The sequence below is a fragment of the Mustela lutreola genome, chromosome 2 (genome assembly GCF_030435805.1).
Source record: "Mustela lutreola isolate mMusLut2 chromosome 2, mMusLut2.pri, whole genome shotgun sequence".
NCBI classification, from domain to species: domain Eukaryota; kingdom Metazoa; phylum Chordata; class Mammalia; order Carnivora; family Mustelidae; genus Mustela; species Mustela lutreola.
In genome coordinates this window covers 15677762-15695679 of record NC_081291.1, presented here as the reverse complement: position 1 = coordinate 15695679, position 17918 = coordinate 15677762, and the positions used below count along the sequence as shown (strand labels likewise).

Sequence of the window (17918 nt, the reverse complement as noted above, 5' to 3'; positions counted from 1 at the left end):
GTTTCAACTACGGGGCAGCCAACTATGGGCACCCCACATTCTCGATCCTAAACATGAATGGGGGTGGAGATGGGAAAGAAAGAAAGCTGGAGAGGCAGACGGGGCCGATCGCAAAGGGACACTCCAGCCACCTTAACACAGCAAGAGTCTCTCTGCTGTGTTACTCTCACGCTGTGTCTCTGGACACAGACCAGAGGGAATCGAGGCCAGAAAAGAACCAAGCAGGGAGGGCTGTGATCAGACCCCCCTGTGGAGAGAGTGTTTTGACAGCTGAGTGGGGCTGGACTGGGGGGTCCCGGGGAGGTACCGAGGACGCATGAAGCACCTGTCCCTCATGAGCCCCCAAGCAAGGTGAGATCACAGCTTCACTGGGAGAACGGGACTTTTTCCTGCTCAACTTGGCAAGTAACCTTTCTATTGTCCAGGAAGGGGGCTTTTGTAGAGAGCTTTCTAGAAGGTAGGGAGCAGTGTCTGGATTTTTTACCCTGCAGCTTTTCCCAGGTGTGTGTACATGTGTGTGCCTGTGTACTTGTAGGTGTGTATACGTGTGTGTGCCTGTGTACATGTGTGTATATGTATGACTGTGTGTGTGCATGTGTGCATCTGGGTGGGTGTGTGTGTATGTGTATGTGCACGCACTACACAGAGCTCCTCTATAAGCAACGGGGGGTCACCCATGCTGTTAAAATGACTTATGCAGGGGTCCCTGGGTGGCTCAGTCTGTTAAGCATCTGCCTTCACCTCAGATCATGATCCCAGGGTCCTGGGATCCAGCCCTGCATTGGGCTCCCTGGTCTACAGGAAGCCTGCTTCTCCCTCTCCCACTCCCTCTGCTTGCGCTCTCTCTCTCTCTGTCACTGTCAAATAAATAAATAAAATATTTTTTAAAAAATGACTTGCGTAAAAATCACAGTGGGGCTTGTCTTTTGGCTCGGGGCCTCCTCAGGTTTAAGCTTGGTACGTCTCCCAAGAAGGGTCTCTGCAGCCTCTGAGATACACCGACAGCCCTGGGAGAGGACAAACTCGTCACACACTTCAAATTTGCACCCATCACCAGCATCCTCAGGCTGACCTTTTAAAAGGGAGTCCAGTCCTGTGAATATCCTTGCCCTTTGGGCATCTGACTCTTTGTTTGGGCTCAGGTCATATCAGGGTCCAGAGATCGAGGCCCCTGTTGAGTTAGGCTCTGTGCCCAGCGGGGAATCTGCTTGAGATTCTCTCTCTCTCCATCCCCCTGCCCCTCTCCCCCGCTCATGTTCTCCCTCTGCCTCTCTCTTCCTCTCTGAAGTAAATAAATAAATCGTTAAGTCTCTAAAATATATCACTATTTTTGTGACCCAATTTTGGCATCTCATTTTTTAGTGGCTTTGGGAGGCCTCGAAGAATGCGTGTGGCCCACTGTCTGTCGGCATCTGAGTTTTGTAAAAAGTAGGTTGGAAGATGCAGTCAGGTATGACCACCCCTCAGTGTGGGAAGCTGCTTTCCATTGACCCTCTCCGCCGTGCCCCTGTGCTTGCTTAAACCCCTCCTGGATGAGCAACTCATCACTCTGCAAAGTAGCCTGGCTCCCGCGTGAGGCTCTCAGCCTGTTGCCAAGTCCCCCGGCAGAAAGGCAGGGAAGCAGCCCAGGACGAGGCCGGCAGACATCTGAAATTGGCCATTGTGATCCCCTTCTGTGTTTCTTTCTCCTCTTTCTCCTGTGTTCCTCTACAACATGGTTCCGGGACCATTTTTAACCTTCTGGAAAATCACTTTTAGCTAGGAGTCCACTCGTGATGGACCTCATGGTGGTACAGCTCCCAGAACGAGACACGTTCTCAAGGGGTCTGCCGGCCGTCGGATGCTCACCATTCAAAAAGATGGAGATTCCTGGGCTTTTCATAGCCACCACACCAATGCTGAGCTCCCAGCCATTAAATGTCCAGCTCCCCATTCTCCACCGCCCACTGTCCCTGGCCGGGCGGTGACTGCCACTGGGGACACTTGCAATGCACTTGCTCACAGCCCTGGTGGCATCCATGGATTTCCTCCTCCCGGAATGAAAGGTCCCCTCTGCTGGCCCGGTCCGTGAGGCTTCGGCCAGCCAGAAGAGCAGCAAGTAGGGGGGGTGGTTTCAACCAGGAGTGGGGTGCTAACATTCACTAGTGACCGCCCCCCTCCACCCTGGACATGTCTGTGCACGAACATATCACCCTCAGGGGCCAGTCTTTTTTTTTCTTAATTAACATATTATTTGTTTCAGAGGTACAGGTCTGTGATTCATCAGGCTTACACAATTCACAGCACTCACCACAGCACATACCCTCCCCAGTGTCCATCACCCAGCCACCCCATCCCTCCCACCCCCTCTGCTCCAGCAGCCCTCAGCTTCTTTCCTGAGATTAAGAGTCTCTTATGGTTTGTCTCCTTCTCTGGTTTTGTCTCATTTCATTTTCCCCTCTCTTCCCCTATGATCTTCTGTCTTGTTTATCAGATGCCACGTATCAGTGAGATCATATCATAATTGTCTTTATCTGATTGACTTATTTTGCTTAGGATAATACCCTCTGGTTCCATCCACGTCATTGCAAATGGCAGGATTTCGTGGTTTTGATGGCTGCATAGTATTCCATTATATATATAGATATCTATCTATATATATCTTCTATACATCTTCTTTATCTATTCACCTGTGGATGGACATCTGGGCTCTTCCCATAGTTTGGGTATTGCTGACATTGCTGCTATAAACATTCAGGTGCATGTACCCCCTTTGGATCACTACATTTGTATTTTTGGGGTAAATGCCCATAGTGCAATTGCTGGGTCATAGGGTAGCTCTATTTTCAACTTTTTGAGGAATCTCCATACTGTTTTCCAGAATGGCTGCCCCAGCCTGCATTCCCACCAACAGAGTAGGAGGGTTCCAGGGGTCAGTCTTTTTGTGCCAATTTTCCTGCACGGAGATGGTCTTGATTGCAAAGGCCAGAGGCGGAAAAATCAGAAGAGAGCTCTAACAGACATATTTCAGTTTCTAAACACATTCTGTTTTGGTTTTTCTTTTTTTTTTCTTCTCTCTCTCCAAAGCTGTTTGGAAGTCCGAGTTATATAAAACAACCTCTGGCCACCCCACCCATCTCAGCCCAAATGACATGCAAACTTCTGGCCCAACGTGGAGCCACACCCCACCCCGTCCCCTCGCGCTGCACAGCTGTTTCCTTTTAGTCCTGCTAGCCTAGTGTCAACAGGAATGTGGCCTGCCTATGGAGGAAGAGAACTTTCCACACCCTCCTCAAGGGTAAGAGTGTCCTGGGTACACATCTCCAAAAAATATGGCAAAGGCAGTCTCAGCCCTTAATCAAAGCCAAAGCCAAATGGCACACAACCTTGGCCTCGGTGACCCTCATTAGGAAAGTCCTTTGTTCCTTTGCAAAGCTTGTTGGTCTGGGGCTGTCATTCATTCAACAAAAATTGCTTCTGTCCTTGCGTGCCAGGCCCTGGGGCACAGGATGGCGGGAGAGGCAAGAGACCACTCTTGACTCTCATTGGGGTTCCCGTTCCTTGTTTGTTCTGTCCCTAAAGGTGAGCAGCGTCCCCGTGGAGAGAGAACTGGAGTCCTGGATTTCCAACCCAGCTCAGACACCTGGCATTTGCATCCTTTGGAGCAAGTTATTCAAGACCCAGATTCCCCATCCATGAAGAGAAGTAATAATCTCGACCCTGCCTACACAATGGGATCCTTGCAAGGAAGACATGGAGATCCTATGTATGAGGAAGCTGGGCAACATGCAAAAGTGTGGGAGGAGGGGGAAGACTGCTCTCAGAAGCCACACGGACTTCATAGCTCAATGGCCTCCTTCAGCGCCTCTATCCCCTCCACTCTGAGGCCAAGACATGACCTGATCTGTACATTTTTGATAGATAAACTAGGCATGCTCAGCCCAGTTCCGCACTTACCTGGTGTCTTCAACTCTAACAACTCACACAAGAAACAGAAAACCCCATTAGCTCTATAGGATACTAAACATTTCGATCTACCTTATTAGAAATCCTTGTCTCCCCCAGACAGCCCAAGAACTCAACAAATATAAACCCAGCCATGCCTTTAGGGATCCTGAAGTTTCCAAATCATTCCCCTACCCTGCGCCATCTTGCCAGACATTTTGCTGGTTTCTCTTTTGCCCCCATGAGATCCTTCTAGGAGCACCAAATCTGATCTTCAGCCTATGACTAGAATTGGCAAATGGTCCCAAGGAAGAAAATAGCTGGTGACAGCCCACTGGCTTCTGAAGATCTCTCCCTTCTGTGGGATTCTTTCAAAGAACAAGCTTTTGGTTTCATTGATTTTCTCTATTGATTCCCTGTTTTCAATCCCATTGCTTTCTGCTCTCATTCTTGATATCTCTCTTCTTCTGCTTATTTTGGGTTTAATTTGTTTTTCCTTTTCTCGTTTCCTAGGGTAGAAGCTTCACAGACTGATTTCAGGTCTTTCTTCTTTTCTAATATACACATTCCATTGCTATAACTTTCCCTCTAGGCACTGCTTTAGCTGCATCCCACAAGCTTTGATAAGTTGTGTTCTCATCTTCATTTAGTTCAAAATATTTTTTTAAAGATTTTATGTATTTATTTGACAGACAGAGATCACAGGTGGGCAGAGAGGCAGGCAGAGAGAGGAAGAGAAGCAGGATCCCAGGACCCTGGGGTCATGACCTGAGCCGAAGGCAGAGGCTTTAACCCAGTGAGCCACTAAATAGTTCAAAATATTTTCTAATTTCACTTGAGACATCTGCTTTGGCCTAGGTGTTACTTAGAAGTGTGTTGTTTAATCTCTAAGTATTTGGGGGATCTCCTAGCTATCCTTCTGTAACTGACTTCTAGTTTAATTCTGTTGTGATCTGAGAGCTCCTTCTGTAACTGACTTCTAGTTTAATTCTGTTGTGATCTGAGAGCAAACTGTTGTGTGATTTCTGCTCTTTTAAATTTGTTAAGATGTGTTTTATGGCCCAGAATGTGGTCTGTGTTGGTGAATGTTCCATGTGAGCTTGAGAAAAGTTTGTATCCAGCTGTCAATGAAGTAGTCTATAGATGTCCATTGTAGCCAATCAACTGATGAATTTATGATTTAGTGTCTGACATTAATTTGGGAGAAATTTTCATTCGTTATCATCTCAAATATTTCTACTGTCCCTTTCTCACCTTTTCTGGAATTTCCATCATTCATATGGTAAACATTTTATCATTGTCCCACAATCCTTGCATATTCTGTTCTGCTTCTCAGTCTTGGTTCCCTTTGCTTTTCATTTGGGGTGGTTTCTATTGATAGATCCTCACGCTCAGAGATTTCCTCTGCCACGTGCAATCCACTGGTCAACCCGTAGGCATTCTTCATTTCCATTACAGTGTTTTTCTCCCTAGCAATTCTTTTTGGCTCTTTTGTAGGATTTCCATCTCTATGCTTACACATTTCCCATCTGTTCTTGCATGCTGTCTAACTTATCCATTAGAGCCCTTACATATTAACCAGAGTTTAATTTGAGTTTTAAATTCCCAGTCTGTTAATTCCAGTATCCCTGCCAGGTCTGGTTTCTGGTGCTTGCTCTTTTTCTCCAAAGTGTGTTTTTCACTTTTTAGTGTGCCTCATAACTTGTTACACTTTGTGGCCAAACACAATGTACTGGGTAAAAGGAACTGCTGTACATAGGCCTTTAGTAAGGTGCTGATGAGGTGTGGGGGAGGGGGAGTGATCTGCAGTAGGGCCAAGTCTTTCAGTGCACCTGTGTCCCAGAACCTCACATTGCGTCTCAGCTCCCCGAATCTGACTCCCACCACCACACCCTTCACTTCACACACACACCGCTAGGCAGGACAGGATGGCTAGAATGGGCTTGAGGTGGGTATCTCCCTTTCTCCAGGTCAGGTAGGCTCTGGTTAAGTAGTTTCTCCCAAGGGCAGGCCTTGTGAAGATCGGGCTGCTCTGCATATTTCAAAATGGCCCCTCTCCTCCTCCTCCTGCCACCTGCTAGAGCCATGAGAGGATTTCTCTCTGAAATTCACTGAGAAGCAGGTTGAGCTCCTAGAGAGAAAACCCACAGCAGTGTGGGGGGCCCTTGATGGCTGGGTCTCCCTGGAGGTGTTAACTCTCAAAGTAGTCCACATTGACCCTCTAGCAATTTTCCAGTTAGATTTCAGGTTTTCCTTCCCCAGTTGGGTTCCCAGTAGCTTGTGGCGCTCTGTATTTGTTTGTTGGTCTCTCTAATTTGGGGAGTAGTGGTTGCTCTGTGACCTGACTTCTCTTATGGATCGCTAAGAAGAGTTGTTGCCTTTTTTTTTTTTTTAAAGATTATTTATTTAAGAAAGAGAGAGAGAGCACAACCAGGGGGAGCAGCAGAGGCAGAAGAAGCAGGCTCCCCACCAAGCAGGCTTGATTCCAGGACCCTGGGATCATGACCTGAGCTGAAGGCAGACACTTAACCTACTTGAGCCCCGTAGGTGCCCTGAGAGTTGTTACTTTTTCTGTGTGTTCAGTTCTGGTATCTCCTCCTTTTACTTCAGGTTATCACCAGGTCCCGACTTCAAGGGGCTATTCCAGCAGTGAGTTGGGAAAACTCGGATCTCCTTACCAAGATATTTAAGGTCCTTTTCAGTCACAATATGTCCATGGCCCCAAGGTCCCCTCCCACTCCTACTTCCCTGATCCATGCCAAGTCAGGTCTTGCAATTATTTCTTTTTTTTTTTTTTTAAGATTTTATTTATTTATTTGAGAGAGATTTATTGAGAGAGATCACAAGCAGGCAGAGAGGCAGGCAGAGAAAGAGGAAGAAGCAGGCTCCCTGCTGAGCAGAGAGCCCGATGCGGGGCTCGATCCCAGGACTCCCGAGTTCATGACCTGCGCCGAAGGCAGCAGCTTAACCCGCTGAGCCATCCAGGCACCCCTTGCAATTATTTCTATAAGGAATCTATTCCTTCCCACACCAGAGACTGCAATTCCCAGCTCAGGCTGGGCTGTAATAGGACTCTGGTCATTGGTCTGGAAACATCGAGGGAAGGTGGGGCAAAGGTTGGCAAATACCATCTCTACCTCATGTACAGTCTCTGCACGGAAGCAGTCTGGTGCTTCTCTCAGGAAATGGCTAGTCTCCTTCAGTGAGGGGACTGGGACTTCTGCCTGCTTAAAGCATTCAGGGGAATATTGGGGATAAAGATTCCATCTTTATCCCAGGTCCAGGTCCTTTTCTTTCCTGACAAAAGCCCTGACTTTGGCAGGGGAGACCATCCCAGGAGGCAGCTTATCTCCTCTGGGGCTTTGCCACTCTGGCACAAGCAAATCCAAGGGACAAATGTCAGCACATTCTACCCAGTAACTGCAGGTCCATCTCTTGAAACTTTTCCGTGAAGGCCCTCTGGTTTTTACAGCACATCACAAGTTGGTGGTTTCATTTTTTTTTTTTTTTCAAAGACCTTTCATCATTACTAGAAGCCAGTTAACTTAACAACTCTTACAAGTACTGCAGGCTCCAGGCGTCCGTGTGGTAAAGCTTTCACATGACCCAACACCTCTCCTGGACCTCATCCTAACCCCCCCGCAGACAAGTCTTGGTAATGATGACGCTATAGCATGGCCTGGTTTGTGGCCGAACCACCTGCCACCACCAACAGGGACTTCGCAGCTATCGGTCAATGACTGCTCCCGTTTTCAAGACCCATTTGAAGGTCCTGCTTTTTAAGGCCACTTTTAGTACCAAATGCTTAGTCGGAGTCACTCCCCAAATCAAAGCCTGAGACAAGGACTCACGTTTTGGTTAGTTTATCTGGGAAGTGGTCCCACAAGGAACAGGAAGGAAGGACTGGGGAGGGTAAACCAGGAAGGAAAGGATTGACCAGGGTCATGGGCACCAGCGGCATGGTGTGAACACACCATACACCCCCGGGAACTGTCCACCCACGGATCAGGTGGAGCAGCCTTTCCCCACCGGTTGCTGCCCCCCACTGGTTGCCTTAGGAAGCGCCAAGTCCCCAGCACTTTGGGGCTACGCACACTCCCAGGCTGAGTGAGCTAATATCCTAAACTGATGTATTCCCAGGCTTGGATAGACATGACTTAGGAGACCAACAACTCACAGAAACAACAGAACCAGCTTGAATATTCTGTACATTGCATTCTCTGATGTTTTACTGGCCACTACGGACAACGCTGCTTCTGCTGGATGAAGCATGAGTCTCTCCAGGACAGTATTTTCCAAGTCTCCATCATCAGTTTTCTCTTCCCTTATTCTGAGAGCTGCAATCGTCACACATTGCCCATAAATGCGTCTCCCGGACAGAGCCTGCTCATCGGGGGTTCCCTTTCATGTGTGATGTTCACTCCTGACCGGTATGGGTGGCCTAGGAAAGGCGGTGGCAGAGACAGATGCTAACTGATTTCTCACCACCATTGTCACTGTAACTGCTCCACCGGTCAGCCCCGTCGGGTAGCGGTCAGGCACTCAGCCTGGCAAAGACACATCTGTCTGATGTCTTTAATCATCAGGACTGAAGCTTCTTTTTTTAAAGATTTCATTTATTTATTTGACAGAGAGAGAGAGAGAGAGAGAGAGAGAGAGTACAAGCAGGGGGAGGGGAAAGAGAGAAGCAGGCTTCCTGCCGAGTAGGGAGCCTGCTTTAAGGCTCCATCCCAGGACCCTGGGATCATGACTTGAGCCAAAGGCAGATGTTAATGACTGAGCCACCCAGGCACCCCAGGACTAAAGCTTCTAAACTTGTCTCAAACTCCAGCTGTATCTTGACCACTGTCAATGTCCCATCATGTGCAGTCAGCCAGGAGTTGAGGGATGGGGGATCAGGCTCACTGGGGCCTTGCTGGGAGCACTGTCACGGCGCCTGGAGGGACAATTGCTGGGAAAACATTTTTTAAAAATGAAAACCAGGTTGTGTTCTCAGGAGGGCAGCAGCTCCAAGTCTAAGTCAAGGTAGCTGTTTGTCTCCACAGGGCTGGGCCTGGCCATGCCAACAGAAGGTCCTCTGGAACGAAGCTTCAACTCACATTATGTTCCTTCCATTCGGCAATGCGTTCTGCACTCACTCTATCCGTCTAGCTGCAATGCAGAGAGCTAATGCTGGGGCTGAGATACTCACCCTTCAAGAGTCAGCTCCTTCCCTGGGGCTCTTTAAGATTGACTGGGGAGTTTCGGTTTGGAAAAAACTAAAGATTGCTCAACCTGTTAAGAGACTTAATTCCAACACACTGCACTCGGAGTAGAATACAGGCTTATGAGGACCCTTCTGGGGCCATCGATAATGGCCTTCCCTTTGTCCCCGGAGTATGAAGGCAGGCTGAGTAATCAAATGACAACATCTCTAAAGCAGCCTTCTTCGTGTTGATGAAAAAAGGAAATCTTACAAAACATCAGGGAGTGGTTATAAAATCCAGAGCAATTTCAAAACAAGAGTGATAAGAATGCTTGGCTAAGGACCGAAGTGGCTGCTAAGCCCCGGACCCTAGGGGGCCTGGCGTGGATTCCGCGGAGGGCAGGAAGCACGAAGTGGGCTTCCCCAGGACTCAGGAAGGTTCACCAGCCAGGTGGAAGCCATGGTGTATACCTGGGGCATGTGCCTCCTTCCTCCCTCCTGAGAAGCACCAAATCCACAAGGAGAAGGAACTGTGTGTGTGTGTGTTTCTTACTTTGAAAGCTGTGCAAGTGAAAATTTTTTCACGAAATACATATAAGCATTTCCTTTAAACCATACTTCTGGTAGGTCCTTATTCTAGTGTTTTTGTTACTGTTTTGAACTCCTGCAGTAGGAGGTAATCAGTCTCCCTGGAGAGGCACGACCAGAGAATTCTCCCTGGGAGCAGATCTCTGGATCTGGTCGCCACTCATTGGACCAGGGCCAGACTTTCCGGGGGATTCACCAAATGGCGTCTTGGATTACTGCCAAAGAACTCTAGCCGTACCAAACCAGACTAGAAAATATACTTTATTTTACATGTACAAATGTTGCCTCAAATTTATAACAGATAAGAAAAATATATACAAACTGTGGCTTAAAAGGAAAAGCAAAAAAAAATCCCAAATACCCCGCATTTGCACTGATGTCCAAATCATCCCAGGAAGCCGACTTTCTGTCTCTTGGGCCCCAGGCTCTCCTCCTTGTGTAGGACGCTCTGCAGGGAGGCGTGCAGCACCTTGCCCACTCGCTTGCCGGTCTGCGGGACAGAAGACAGCACACACCTGCCGGTGAGGCGCGCACCCGCACCAGGGAAGCCCCCCACTCTGCCTGCTGGCCAGTCCAAACTGTACGTGTTCCATCTGCCTTCCAGGGCTTTTTACTTAGTGAAACAAATCAATAGGAAAGCAAACCCCCAACTACAACAACAGAGCAGTTACACTCTAGAAAGATCTCCGTACTGAAAACAAAAACAAAGAAAAAAAAACCAACCAACCAACCCCCAGGCGGTCAGCAGGAAACAGCCCAGGCAGCCTCGGCCTAATCGAGCTAAGCACTGCCGCTGCTGTGACAACACACAAAACTGTCAACCAGATCTGTCCCCGTGACTGCCACGTCCCACTGTAGCATGGCAAGGAGGCAGAGGGAGGCCACAGGGAATCAAGAGTGTGGCTAATGAAGGAACAGATGGTTCTGGGGACATGTCTGAACAAGCAGTTTCTCATTCACCCGCCACCAAATCTCCATGCAGAGCGGTTCGGATGGGCCCGAGCTGAGCCTGGCATCAGCCTCGGGTGTCATGCAGAGATGGTAAAGGCACGGAACGGTTGGAACAGGACACGTCAAGAGGTCAAACAACCCACCGAGTTCCTAATGAGCCCCTACGCAGAAGCCACACAGGGACCCCTCAGAAAACCACTCATATACAAAAGTCTTTCATAAAGAAGGACTCATGGATCATTTGAAGACTCTGAGGAACCAACCCGCAGCCCCCCACCTTGTCGAGCCTGCTGTGTCCCCCAGCTTTTACCACTCCGCTGTGCTGAGCTCCACTCTCGGCAATATCAGGGAGAAAGCCGCTGGGGCCCAGACCCCCGCCAACCCTCCCGGTTCCAGGGGCCTTCTAACCCGGCCCCTCGCTGTCACACAGGGTGAGGGTCCAGGGATTACTGGAAACTTACACGGGAAGATCGCAGTCTAAAAGCGGGAAGTGATCAACTGTATGAAATGCAAAGTCAGGGCTAAGGTCCAAAGTGACTGTGGATAGATTTTTATCACAACATGAGAAAGAAAGGATGTCAATCAATCAGTCAGGGGTGCTCACTGTCCATATACATGAAGGCAGAACGGAGGACAGGTGGGAGGAGACAGGCAGGACACCGGGACTTGGGAGGTTGGAATGTGAACGACAGAGACTGGCGGTAGCGGCCCGACATGCTGCGTGTCACAGCGGCACTTCCCCATGGCCACCTCCTTGGTGAGACCCAAGCAATGAGACGGGGCCACGGTCACCCCAGGAGGGTCTGCAGACCGCATTCGCCATGCCCCAGAGGAGGATGCAGCGCCATGAACCGGAGCTCCGGCAGCCGCGGCAGACCTGCGTCTAAGGTGAAAATAGCTCAATGGGGCTGCAGGGGCAGCGACGGCTCTGGAAGTGCGCCTTCTGGTCTGAAGCTCAGCGCCAGCATTTATGAGCTGGGAACCCGGTAAGCGAGTAACTTTATCTGCTACGCGTCTCAATTCCCACGTCTGGAAAATGAAAGATGACCACAGTAGCTGTCTCACAGGATGGCTGAGGACTAAATGACACAATACATTAAAAGCACTAAAAACCAAGGGGCTGGACATACGGTAAATGCACAATAAATTTTCACTATTACTTACTACTTTCATTGTTTTACCTACCAGAATTCTCATAAAAGTCTCCAGGGGGTGGGGAAGAGTTCCCTCTAAGACAAGCCACAGTTGTCTAAAGAGATTTTTGGCAGAACTTAAAAAGTTTTTAAAGTGTTTTTGTTTAAAAAAAAAGAAAGAAAGAAAGAAAGAAAGAAAGAAAAAGAAAAAAGGCGCCCCTGATTGGCTCAGTGGGTTAAAGCCTCTGTCTTTGGCTTGGGTCATGATCCCAGGGTCCTGGGATCGAGCCCCGTATCAGGCTCTCTGCTCGGCAGGAAGCCTGCTTCCTCCTCTCTCTCTGCCTGCCTCTCTGCCTACTTGTGATCTCTCTCTGTCAAATAAATAAATAAAATCTTTAAAAACAAAAAACAAAAATCTAGCCAACTAACCGATGGGCCACAAAGGATACGCACTGCCATGTGAGGCTAGACAACTGAGCTCCAGGCCCCCCAGCGAGCATGCGGAGAAGGGCTGCCATCTCCTGGGGAAGGACCCTGTGCCGTCCGCTCCCGCCTCCACATCCTCACTGGCTCCTCGAGACCCAGGCGCACTGCTGCTGCCATCCTCCCCCGGAGATGTGCGAGCTGTGGCCCATAGCCAGGGCTCACGGTGGGGACTGAGTTCTCGACACCATATACACTGCCCAGCTTTGCTTTCAAATAAGATGACAAAAGAGAAAATGGACATTGAACACTTCGTGTCTTCAGTGAAAAGTCGCTGTTTCTAGGAATGAAGGAAAAGCATGCAAGGCCACCTGGCCTGCGATGAAGCGTGACCCCTGGGCCTGAGCTAGTTCCCAAGGCCAAACACCCAGGTCTGGCTCACTCGGGTCCTGGCGATTCAGATGGTCTGAGTCAGAGTCCTCCAAGACTTCTGGGAAGTTGAGAGGACACTGGTGAAGGTGAGTCTGGGAAGACACACGTGGTCCCTGCCGCAGGGGGGCTTTCAGGCCAGTCAGGGACACACACACCTCGATCAGTCAGCACTGAGCTGGAGCGCGCCCTACTGGGTGGGGCTGCCAGAGAGCCTGAGACCAGTGGGGAGCGATCCACCCCCAGGCAGCTGAGAGGATTTCCCAGTCGCCTCTATTTGAATACTTCTAGGCCCATGAAAATATGGGGAGGCGGCCAACTTTCAGCCCCATGCCTCCACCTTTCCTCACTCCTTTCAAAGGACAGGAAGTAGTCAGGCAGGAACCCAGTACCCTCATCAGATCACAAAAGCCTGGGATTTGGAGTCACAAGCAACTCTACGTTATCAGTCCCAACACTTTCATCCAGAGACATTGGATCAGAGAGGGCAAGGATGAGGGACAATGACTGACCGGTTCCTTACCTCCCAATCCGCAGCCCCTAACGCCTCTACCCTTGGCTAGGTCCGTGGACAACCAGCTCACACTGGCTATCCTCCAAGTGCTAAGTCTGGGGTCAAGGGTACAAAGGGAGAATTCCCACGGTGGAACCGAGAGGGCAAGAGGCAGCAAGCCTTCCCGTCAGGCGCCTGCACCTGCCTCAGAGGCAGAGCCTCACCTCCATCATCTCGAAGATGCTCTCTGGGTCCAGGCTGCCCTTCCCCACTTTTCTCATGCACGTCACGACTCCCGTGCTGGTCACGGACACCAGCAAGCTGGCCAAGGAGCAGGCCTCCTCTTGAAGAGTAGCGTCCACGACATGCCGATAGCCGATCTGCAAAGTCAGGGCAGCAGAGCACACAGGTGGGTAACACGCATTCCCGAACCCAACCCCTCACTGCCTCATGGAAGGAGTAGCTACACCAGTGAAGAACCTGCACTGTCCATCCAAGGTCTTACTTTAGATTCTGCTCACATGGAAAACATCTAAAGCCATGTTCGATGATTCTACCACAGGCCACTATGGAAGCAGAATTACAAAAGCATGAGAAGGAAATATGGGGGACCGGGGTGGGGTTAGAGCTGTAAGTCAGAGACCATCCAAGTCACAGGCCACCAAGGGTCTCCAACAGAGGGGCACAGGGAGAAAGTGACACGTGAAGCCAGATGGACGTTTCACTGATGACAAAGATGAACCAAGAAGGTGCAAGCCAAGAGACATGCTCAAGAATGAGTCAAGGGACGCCTGGGTGGCTCAGTTGGTTAAGCGGCTGCCTTCGGCTTAGGTCATGATCCCAGCGTCCTGGGATCGAATCCCACATCGGGCTCCTTGCTCTGCAGGGAGCCTGCTTCTCCCTCTGCCACTCTGTCTGCCTGCGCTCGCTCTCTCTGACAAATAAATAAATAAAATCTTTAAAAAAAAAAAAAAGAATGAGTCAAGTGCCAGTGGCCTTGGTTGGTCCGAGTGCTGCTTTATACCCCAGCCTCAGGAAGGGATTTCAGGGAAATTAAACCTGGCCCACTCAGTCCTATTTTTATGGATCCTGTGTGGAATTAGGGACAGTTCAGCCAATCCAGGCTTTGGTGCACAGCCTTGGGTGTGCCAGGTACGTGACAGCATGACCGGACTGTAGGTTCCACAGGCCTCTGTGCACATGTAAAAACCACACGTGACAGGATGCCCAGGGGGGCTCAGTGGATTAACCCTCTGCCTTCAGCTCAGGTCGTGATCCCACTGGGATCGAGCCCCACATTGGGCTCTCTGCTCAGCGGGGAGCCTGCTTCCCTTCCTCTCTCTCTCTGCCTGCCTCTCTGCCTACTTGTGATCTCTGTCAAAATAAATAAAATCTTTTTTAAAAAAAGCAAAAAACCACACGTGATGTAATAGATCCCCAGATGCTGCTCCAAACCCTCATTGCATAGATGGGGACACTGGGGCCCACAGAGAGGACAGTGTTCACCTCTAACCTCCCTAGACCCACAGAATTGAGGGACTTAAGGGAAATGTGCGCACATGGTGTTTGAGTGAAACGCCTGGTAGGGAGGAGCTTAACAAACTCGGCTGCTAGCACCATGAATCCGCACGTGTATTCCTGGGACCCCGTCATGTCTTCTAAACAAACAAACAAACAAACAAAGCTGCTCATAGTTGGTAGTTTTTAATATAACCAAATGACTAGATTTGGATTAAAGCTACTTGTACGTGGTTTGTGAAACTGTTAACTTCTCAACCTATTAAGTAACCTTAATGAGTTGGGGTTGAAGAAGACCCACAGGGAATTCAAAAACCATCAGATACGGGGTGCCTGTGTGGCTCAGTGGCTTAAGCCTCTGCCTTTGTCTCAGGTCATGATATCAGGGTCTTGGGATCGAGCCCCACATCGGGCTCTCTGCTCGGCAGGCAGCCTGCCTCCCCCACTACCCCGCCTACTTGTGATCTCTTTGTGTCAAATAAATAAAATCTTAAAAAAACAAACAAACAAACAAAAAAAACAGATACCACCATGTACCTTGCACAGGGTGACAATGCAGGGGACATTCTCCACACTTAGCCGGATGCAGTCGTAGGGGTCATCTGAGAGTTCAATGTCCTTGGACCCCTCTTCATCCTCTAGAACACGAACTCTCGGTATCCTAGAAACAGAAGCACAATTAAAATTCCCACTTACTGTGAGGAAAAAAAAAGAACTATCTCCCGAGACTGAGAATAGCAGTTGGAGTTCCCATGCGTCACAAGTAAAGTCACACTCCACCTGTACTTTATCATCTTCGTCCCTATCGTCTCTGTCAGAAGTGCCCAGGCAAATTGCAGAGCACTGAAGAAAGGGGGTCTTCTCAAAAATGATGCTTGGTCAATCAGATATGCACATGAAAAAAAAAATCTTGATCTCTACCTCACACCATATACAAAAGTACATACCAAGGGTGCCTGGGTGGCTCAATCAGTTAAGCGACAGCCTCTGGCTCAGGTCATGATCTCGGGGGTCCTATGATCGAGCCCCACATCAGGCTCTCTGCTCAGCAGGGAGTCTGCTTCTCCCTCTCCAGAGCTCCGTGATCTCTCTCTCTTTCACTATCTCTCAAATAAATAAAATCTTAAAAAAAAAAAAAAAAGTCCATACCAAATGGACTACAGAGATAGAGGGGAAAGATAAAACAATAAAGCTTTTGTTTTTTTAATAAAGATTTTATTTATTTGAGAGAGAGACAGAGAATGAGCAGGAACAAGGTGAGGGGCAGAAGGAGAAGCAGACCCCCCACTGAGCAGGGAACCCAACTCGGGCTCCATCCCAGGACCCTGGGATCATGACCCAAGCCAAAGGCAGACGTTTAACCGACTGAGCCACCCAGGTGCCCAAACAATAAAGCTTTTAGAAGAAAAACTAAGGGGTGCCTGGGTGGCTCAGTCGGTTAAGCGTCTGCCTTCAGCTCAGGTCATGATCTCAAGGTCCTGGGATCGAGCCTTATTTTGGGCTCCCTGCTCAGTGGGGGGTCTGCTTGTTCCTTTCCCACTGCCCTTCCTTACTTCTTATGTGTGCTCTCCCTCTCTCGAATAAATAAATACTAAAAAAATAACCAAAAAACTAAAAACATCTTCCTGACCTTGGTGTGAATAAAGATTTCTTGAACAGACCCCAAAAAAGTCTTGCCATACAGGGAGAAAAAAAACAATAGATTCAACTGCATTGAGGATTACAAAGAATTATGAAATCTACTGCACAAATTTTTATATGGTGCCATTCGTGAATAAAGCAATGAATCTTAACCTAAACATGAATCCCTTCATGCTAAAATTACACAGGCGATGAGGGACTTCTTAGTGAATGCGATGAGTTATTACATGAGATTCTTTTTGTCTTTGTTACTTTCATGCAGAAACTCATTTGTTCATCAGATTTGACATCTGAAGCCTTTGTATCCGAGATACTCTGCTTTTGGAAAATTAAGCGTGCCTGTGGAATCCACTATCGTAAAATACTACCATACAGTTGGATAACCCTCTAGTGTTTACTGAGATACTTTCCTGTTTATTATTTCACTGGGGGAAAAAAGCAATGAAATAGAGTTGTACATTTTAATTGCCTCTTACTCAGTTATGTTCCCCAAAAGACAGAAAAGACGAATGAAACTACGGTCAATGTTGTACTCATGTCCCCATTGTTCGAGTCTAACACACCATCTGACACAAGGAGGGACTCGTTTATTGAACGAGATTTAATTACTTGTTCAAGGTCACGACACTAACGACTGTTGGAGCAATGACAGGACACAGGCCCTGGCCCCCACAGCAGTGTTGGCTTCGCACCACTTGCTAGCCCAATGGCACCCGCCTATAGGAGGGCAGAGAAGCCAGAAACCCAGAGAAGAATGGACATGTGTGTGTGTATCTTCTTCCAAACCCACCAACCTTTCCACTTTCGACGTGTTGGCAGGTAAACAGATGATGAAGATAAAATATGGGAAGCCAAGAGAAGTCCCAGCCCCTGAATACTGCCAAGGTGTCCATCTGCTCCGTATTTACATACACATTTGTCAAAATTAACGTATTAAGACCGACATAAATGAAGAATATGTTCTGGAAGGTATTAGAAAGTGCTGCTGAAGGCTGATGAGAAAGCCTCAGGGCGAAGAGAACAGGAAGAGCTAATGTTTCTTTATTCTGTAAAGAGCGGCTTATGCTAGTGGAGGAGCTCCCAGAGCAGCAAGTTCTCCAGCGTGGTCTAAAGGGATAAACCTGACCTGTGTAATTTCCCTGGCCGGGTACTCAGAACACAAGCTACACTTACTGTTTTTCATCTTGATCAAATGGATTTTAGAAATGGAATGATCCTCCCGTGTCAGGCGGATGTTCTATACTTTCAGAAGAGTATAATCATCATTAGGCAGAATAAAACGTTTTCTCAATGGCCCTCGGTACAATGTTTCCAAAAAAAATTGTTTTTAAGATTTTATTTATTTGACAGAGAGAGAGACAGCAAGAAAGGGAACACAAGCAGGGGGAGTGGGAGAGGGATAAGTAGGGGGAGTGGGAGAGGAAGAAGCAGGCCCCCCACTGAGCAGGGAGCCTGATATGGGGCTTGATTCCAGGACCCTGGGTCATGGCCTGAGCCAAAGGCAGACGCTTAATGACTGAGCCACCCACATGCACCAAATGTTTCAAAATTTTTTAAAAAATATGAACTTTTTGTCAAAAAATATCACTTAGATGTCTAGGGGCGCCTGGGTAGCTCAGTGGGTTAAACCCTC

General features: G+C 48.6%; 1 protein-coding gene across 2 annotated transcripts in view; it reads right to left on the bottom strand.

Annotated features, from left to right (window-relative positions):
- Positions 1-9940: 9940 nt before the first annotated feature.
- The window catches only part of EXOSC7 (exosome component 7), a 34922-nt gene continuing 26944 nt past the window's right edge, over positions 9941-17918 (bottom strand). For both annotated transcript variants that reach the window (XM_059160665.1, XM_059160666.1), the window contains exons 6-8: positions 15182-15305; positions 13351-13506; positions 9941-10187 (exon numbers count right to left, since the gene is read on the bottom strand). In XM_059160665.1, the coding sequence (XP_059016648.1) occupies positions 10083-10187; positions 13351-13506; positions 15182-15305 (385 nt within the window). In that variant the 3' untranslated portion in view covers positions 9941-10082. The remainder of the gene's footprint in view (positions 10188-13350; positions 13507-15181; positions 15306-17918) is intronic.